The 8,016-nt window shown below is 44.9% G+C and overlaps 1 protein-coding gene across 1 annotated transcript; it reads left to right on the top strand.

Moving 5' to 3' along the window:
* Positions 1–7,320: 7,320 nt before the first annotated feature.
* On the top strand, positions 7,321–7,746 carry LOC125546518 (putative ripening-related protein 7). The gene has a single exon (XM_048710751.1). The coding sequence runs from the start codon at positions 7,321–7,323 to the stop codon at positions 7,744–7,746; it is 426 nt and encodes a 141-aa protein (XP_048566708.1).
* Positions 7,747–8,016: the final 270 nt, after the last annotated feature.

Genomic DNA, 8,016 nt, shown 5'->3' with positions numbered 1-8,016 from the left:
TTGGTAGACATGTCCTTCACATAGATAACTTGTGCAACATCATTGGCTAGGACGAACGGTTCATTAGTGTACCCATGATTTTTCACATCCACTGTTGTCATTCCGCACTGTGGGTCTACCTGTACCCTGCCTCCTGACAGATTGACCCATTTGCACATAAACAAAGGGACCTTAAAATCATGTCCGTAGTCATGTTCCCATATGTCCACTATGTAACCAAAATATGTGTCCTTTTCCCTCTTGGTTGCTGCATCAAAGCGAACACCGCTATTTTGGTTGGTGCTCTTTTGATCTTGGGCGTTCATGTAAAATGTATTCCCATTTATCTCGTATCCTTTGTAAGTCAATACAATCGAAGATGGTCCCCTGGACAATGAGTAAAACTCATCACAAACAGTGTTGTCACCTCTGAGACGTGTTTCCAACCAACTGCTGAAAGTCCTGATGTGTTCACATGTAATCCAGTCTTCACACTGCTTCAGGTGCTTGGAGCGCAGACTGTTCTTGTGTTCATCGACATACGGGGTCACCAAGGTAGAGTTCTGTAGAACTGTGTAGTGTGATTGAGACCTAGAATGCCTGTCCCTGCATATTATTGAGTCCCCTCCAAGCGTGCCTTTTCCAGTCATTCTCCCCTCATACCGCGATATAGGGTCACCTATATTCTTAAGGCCAGGAATGAAGTCAACACAAAACCCAATGACATCCTCTGTTTGATGGCCCATGGAGATGCTTCCTTCTGGCCTAGTGCGGTTACGGACATATTTCTTTAGGACTCCCATGAACCTCTCAAAGGGGAAAATATTGTGTAGAAATACAGGGCCCAGAATGACAATCTTGTCGACTAGATGAACTAGGACGTGCGTCATGATATTGAAGAAGGATGGCGGGAACACTAGCTTGAAACTGACAAGACATTGCGACACATCACTCCTTAGCCTTGGTATGATTTCTGGATCGATCACCTTCTGAGAGATTGCAGTGAGGAATACACATAGCTTCACAATGGCTAATTGGACGTTTTCCGTTAGAAGCCCCCTCAATGCAACCGGAAGCAGTTCCGTCATAATCATGTGTCAGTCATGAGACTTTAGGTTCTGGAACTTTTTCTCTGGCATATTTATTATTTCCTTTATATTCGACGAGAAGCCAGTCGGGACCTTCATACTGAGCATGCATTCAAAAAAGATTTCCTTCTCTTCTTTGGTAAGAGCGTAGCTGGCAAGACCTTCATACTGCTTTGGAGGCATGCCGTCTTTTTCGTGCAAACGTTGCAGGTCCTCCCGTGCCTCAGGTGTATCCTTTGTCTTCCCATACACGCCCAAGAAGCCTAGAAGGTTCACGCAAAGGTTCTTCGTCACGTGCATCACGTCGATTGAAGAGCGGAACTCTAGGTCTTTCCAGTAGGGTAGGTCCCAAAATATAGATTTCTTCTTCCACATGGGTGCGCATCCCTCAGCGTCATTCGGAACAGCTAGTCCGCTGAGACCCTTTCCAAAGATTACGTGTAAATCATTGATCATAGCAAGTACGTGATCACCGGTACGCATGGCGGGCTTCTTCCGGTGATCTGCCTCGCCTTTGAAATGATTGCCTTTCTTTCGACATTGATGGTTGGTCGGAAGAAATCGGCGATGGCCCAGGTACACATTCTTCCTGCATTTGTCCAGGTATATACTTTCGGTGTCAGCTAAACAGTGCGTGCATGCGTGGTATCCCTTGTTTGTCTGTCCTAATAGGTTATTGAGAGCGGGCCAATCGTTGATGGTTACAAATAGCAACGCGTGCAGGTTAAATTCCTCCTGTTTGTGCTCATCCCACACACGTACACCGTTTCCATTCCACAGCTATAAAAGTTCTTCAACTAATGGCCTTAGGTACACATCAATGTCATTGCCTGGTTGCTTAGGGCCTTGGATGAGAATTGGCATCATAATGAACGTCCGCTTCATGGACATCCAAGAAGGAAGGTTATACATACATAGAGTCACGAGCCAGGTGCTGTGATTGCTGCTCTGCTCCCCGAAAGGATTAATGCCATCCGCGCTTAAACCAAACCATATGTTCCTTGGGTCACCTGCAAACTCAGCCCAGTACTTTCTCTCGATTTTTCTCCACTGCGACCCGTCAGCGGGTGCTCTCAACTTCCTGTCTTTCTTACGGCCCTCTCTTCGCCATCGCATCAACTTGGCATGCTATTCGTTTCTGAACAGACGTTTCAACCGTGGTATTATAGGAGCATACCACATCACCTTCGCAGGAACCCTCTTCCTGGGGGGCTCGCCGTCAACATCACCAGGGTCATCTTGTCTGATCTTATACCGCAATGCACCGCATACCGGGCATGCGTTCAAATCCTCGTACGCACCGCGGTAGAGGATGCAGTCATTAGGGCATGCATATATCTTCTGCACCTCCAATCCTAGAGGGCATACGAGCTTCTTTGTTGCGTACGTACTGTCAGGCAATTCGTTATCCTTTGGAAGCTTCTTCTTCAATATTTTCAGTAGCTTCTCAAATTCTTTGTCAGGCACAACATTCACTGCTTTCCACTGTAGCAATTCCAGTACGGTACCGAGCTTTGTGTTGCCATCTTCGCAATTGGGGTACAACCCTTTTTTGTGATCCTCTAACATGCGATCGAACTTCAGCTTCTCCTTTTGACTTTCGCACTGTGTCCTTGCATTAACAATGACCCGGCGGAGATCATCATCATCGGGCACATCGTCTAGTTCCTGATCTTGATCTTCAGCAGCTTCCCCCGTTGCAGCATCACCGTATTCAGGGGGCACATAGTTGTCATCGTCCTCTTCTTCTTCATTGTCTTCCATCATAACCCCTATTTCTCCGTGCTTCGTCCAAACATTATAGTGTGGCATGAAACCCTTATAAAGCAGGTGGGTGTGAAGGATTTTCCGGTCAGATTAAGACTTCATAAAACCCTTCTGCTTGTTTTCCTCAGCCACTTCAAGAAAATTATGCACGCCCTTAACGTACTCGGAGGTGTGTCTGTCACCATACATCTATTGCCAGTTCATCTGCGTGCATTATATATAATTAGACAAGTATCTATCTAAAGTAAGAATTCTTTTCTTTCAGAAATAAGATAAGAACAAGAGGCTCACCACGGTGGTTCCGGCGACGAAATCGGCGCGGGCGGTCGAGGGCGGTGAAGACGGGGACAGGACGTGATGGACCGCTAAACCTATGCAAATCTTGGGGAAAATGGAGCTCGGAGGTCGAGCTTCGGGAGGATAAAGCTTAACTAATGTGGCTCGGGCATTTCATCGAACACCTCATGTGCATAGGTGGTGAGCTAGAGCACCCAAATACCCTCCCCTCGCCGGCCAGAAAAAACAGAGCACTATGGAGTGCTCTGCTGTGGCGATGGGGTATATGTAGGCAACTCATTTGTCTCGGTTCATGGCTGGAACCGGGACTAAAGCCCCCCCCCCCCTTCTGTCCCGGTTTGAGCCACGAACCGGGACAAATGTATGTGGGCCAGGAGCGAGGCCCATTGGTCCCGGTTCGTGCCAGGAACCGGGACAAATGGGTCCAAACGAACCAGGACCAATGCCCACGAGGCCCCGGCCGCCCCCCTGGGCTCACGAACCAGGACGTATGCCCCCTTGGGTCCCGGTTCGTGACTGAACCTTGACTAATGGGCTTGCCAGGCCCCAACCAAAGCCCTCTTTTCTACTAGTGAAAAGGGCTTCATCGACAATAAGGAGGAAGCACGTGTCAATTGCAATGACATCAAGGAGGAGAAGAAGGCGGAGAGGTTTGACATCTTGATGGCGGCGACGGAGAAAAAGATCAACCTCGGAAATAAAAAGACAAAGCTCGATGAAAAGAAGACCAAGCTCGAAGAGAGGAGGGTTGATCCGCTGCCGCTTCGAAGGAAACCAAAATGTTGGCCATCAAGATGGACGAGTTTGATCTTGATGTGGCAAAGGTCGTGCAAGCCGTCCTTGAAAGGATGTTCAAACACTTCTGAAAGAGGTAGCATAGGCAGATGCTGCGGAGCAGCCAGCGACAGAGTGACGAGGAGGGAGGAACATACAACTTGTCTGTGTGGGCAAAATTTAACGGACCGGAACTTTTATGATGGGGCACATGTAAAAGCTAATGAACATTCGTTGTATTTTGGTTGTAAAGATTGCATACGGATGCACTTTTATTTGCTCATAACATTTCTATTAATCAATATTTGCATTTTCCTAAATTTGCTATCATTTTTAATTTCATGAACATTTTTTAGAACTCATGAATTATCCAAAAAATTAATTTTTATATACCTGACCATTTTGATTTTTTTACAGATTTAATGAACATTTACAAATTTAATGGACACTGCATGATCGGTGGGCCCCTTCCCTGCCTAATTACAATTATAGACCTCCACATTTGCGGGTTCCCATCCCGTAACCCCCCTTGGCCCGTAATCCCCCGTAGCTGTAGCAAAACTCACATAACAGGCACGGAAGAGCAGAAAGCTGAAACGATTGTTTTGTACCCCCATACCAGTCTACTCTCTTATTCTAGATCATTCAGTTTGTGTCAAGATTCGTGCTATCCACAAATGTCACAGACACTGAAAAGCAGAAAGCTGAAACAACTCAGTTAAAATTTGCAGATCAACTATACACAAGGGTCACTCATTGTATAAAATATTTCTGATTTTTTATGAAAGATGAATTTTGAAAATTTCAAATTCTGAATGAATTGTATCATTTATAAAAATTAATGTTGCGTTAAAAAATCCAAAACTTTTCTGCACATGATAGTACTTGTGTGATGTTGATCTGCAAAGTTTCAAGCTTAAATATTCTTTTTTTTAACCAGACATCCCCTTTCCATTAATTGGTCAACGGAAAGATAACAAAGTTCTTTTAATTGTGGAAAACAAGAGAGATTTTCTTGCATTAACTTTTATGCAAGAATGGAGGGGGAGGATAGACGGTACAGTTGTTTGTCTTGCCTCTGTAATTCTTCTTGTCCCCTGGTTCTATTCCATGATCCCCTTCTTGCTGATTCCCGGATTAAAAAAAAAATGGTGTCGAACCAAGCTATTAGCTACTTGTTGTAATAGCTAGAGAGGAAGTGATGTGTGACAAAAAAAAACTTGGGTCGCCAGAACAGCCGCTCCATGTTTTGTATTGCCATAGGCCAATTCTCTATCTAGTTGTCTGTACAATGTATGAAAATGAAATCGCGCTTGGGAGATGATGCGACCTGATCTGGTTTGGCCACGGATTGAGTCTGAGTCTCTCACTGATTTACTAGATTAACTAATCCCTAGATCTATCGTGAATCGATTTAAAACACTAGTGCTGAAACTAGTATTGAAACTTTTATAAACCTTTAGATAGAAGTTATTAGTGGTGTCCCACACTAAAGTAGTACTACGCCACTAATATCTGGTCAAAATAGCAGCGATGTATAATCTGCTGCCACGCTATTGCTATCCTTCTACTAATAAGGTGCTGGCTAAGACTCCATCACCAGTTTATCTTAGGGTATCTCACCACTAGTAAATGTGGTCTAGCGCGCAGCAGGCCTGGTATACATTATTAGTGGCGTGTTAGATAAAAGGCACACCACTAATACACTAGTTCCACACAATGACTAGCAATTATGTGAATCTGCTGATGGGTCCATGAGCTTGCCAAATATCTAGGATTCATGCAGCCATTGCCGCTGCCTACGCAAGCATGGGAAATGGTAACTCCGGACTTCATTGAAGGGCTACCTCGTTCGGCTTGCTTCTCATGTGTACGGGTTGTTTTCGACAAATTGAAAAGGTACTACCATTTCATACCCCTCTCGCATCTATATACATCATTGCAAGTTGCTCAAACATACTTTGTGGACGTTTTCAAACTGCAGCCAATGTCATCTGCACTATTGTCAAATAGAGATCCTGTATTTAATAGTTGGGTTTGAGGCTCTTTGTTCAAGTTATCTGGCACTAAACTGAGAATGAGCATATTTAGGTATCCATAGACAAATGGTCAGACAGAGCGAGTTAAACATTGTTTTGAGACTTATCCTCATTTCTTTATCAGTGCATGCCCATATAAATGGGGCTAATGGTGGCCACTGACTCCATTCCGGTACAGTAGGTCGTACCCAATGGGCGATCAAGACGACACCCTTCTTTACTCTCTATGAACATCAACAATGATGCTTTGGTATCTCGGATATACATCGGTCCTTCTGGCGACAGATCTTCATACTTGAACGCAATGCTAAGCCAACATCTTAACATAGTAATTTCTTGGGTTATATGTACAACGTGGCAATCATGGTAAAGTCACAGACTCGCAGAGTAAATATTTTCTTGTGTTATGTACAAAATGGTAATAGTGAGAGAGTCACCGAGTAAGTAATTTCTTATGTTATGTGCTGTGGTAAGAGTATTCTGATTCTCAAAAATTCAATCAACCCCCAAAAATCATGTAAGTTCGCATGGTGTCATGACATGACCCCTAGAGGCTGTGGTAAAAAACATGATAATGTTTCGTGAAAGGTTTCATGCAGACTGCTTACAAACAGGACCATCTCCGAGGAAGAAATTAGGTTTCTAGAGGGAACGTGTCAAGTTTGCATGTGAATCGAAAACTATTTTGTTGGTTGACCTTGATTTTTTTCCACACTCAATGTGGCAAGTGGGGTTTCCGTTTGAAACCATTACACCATGTCCGAGAGTGTTTGATTTGTACATGAAGTGCACCAAGTTTTGCCATGATGATTTTAAATTTTTACCACACTCTACATGGATCTTATGAAGACAGCATGCTAATTTTCATCAATTTCGGAGCTCGTTTGAGTGATATGTTGAACGAAGTTGCGTTCTTACTTTTTAGTGGCCGGTAAATTAGTTAATGCTTAGAAAATAATAACCAAATAAAAAAGTACTCAAATTTGACCATGGGGCTTCAAATGGTCTGTGTTAATTATAGAAAAGTTTGAATTTGAATTGATTTATAAAAATTAACTTCAGTGTGGCAGGTGGCGGTTTCCGCTCGAAACCCTTACAATCTAATTTTTTGATTTACTCATCGATCTATTTGTACGTAACAGCCTTCGTAAGAAAAGAATTTGTGACATCGGGAGTGAGGCGCAGCTTTGTCTGCAGGCCTTTGATGGGATTCTTAGACGAGACACACGAGGACGGCATGCACCTCGATCGTGTTGTCCCTCGCTTTGTCTGCAGGCTGCAGCACGAGCGTATATAAACTAGCTCCAACCAACAGCCTTGAGAAAGCAAAAAAAAGCGCAAAGGACAGGCTAGCTAGTTTAAGTGACTCAGCAGCCATGGCGAGCACGACCAATGCCGCGGTGATTTTCGGCATCCTAGTTTTTCTGCAGGTGTCGTGCGCCTTTTCCAGGCACCCCGCGGAAGGTAAGTTCGAGCTTCGACAGAACGTCCCGGCGGTGATGACGGTGAACGGCTTCCAGGAAGGAGAGGGGGGCGGCGGGCCGGCGGCATGCGACGGCCAGTACCACAGCGACGACGAGTTCGTGGTGTCGCTGTCCTCGGAGTGGTACGCCGGCGGGGCCCGGTGCGGCAGGGTAATCCGCATCGTCGACCCTTCCAATTATGGCATAAACGCCAAGGTCGTCGACGAGTGCGCCGGCTGCGACAACGAAGTGGGCGCCTCGTCCCATATCTGGAAGAACTTCGATCTTGACACCAGCCTCGGTCAAGTGGACATGAAATGGTCGGACCTCGACTTCTAAGTTCTAACTCAAACATGAATGCATGGTGTCGGTCGATCGTTCAGCTCCGGTTCACGGTGGATCCCTTAATGTGTCAGCGTCGTTTACTATTTGCCCGGCCGTCTAGGCGTCTACGAGGCAGAAGTAGCTAAATAATAATGTGATAAAGTACATGCGTACATGCATGCATGGTATATGTGGGTAATTTCTACAGTACTTATTTGTGAGCGTTAAATAATGTAAGTTTGTAAGTGTGCAAGTAAGATTTAAGGTGATCTAAGCTTGCTGTCC

This window comes from Triticum urartu, chromosome 3 (genome assembly GCF_003073215.2).
Source record: "Triticum urartu cultivar G1812 chromosome 3, Tu2.1, whole genome shotgun sequence".
Lineage (NCBI taxonomy): Eukaryota > Viridiplantae > Streptophyta > Magnoliopsida > Poales > Poaceae > Triticum > Triticum urartu.
The sequence above is the reverse complement of the archived record's forward strand: the minus strand, read 5'-3'. Positions and strand labels throughout refer to the sequence as shown.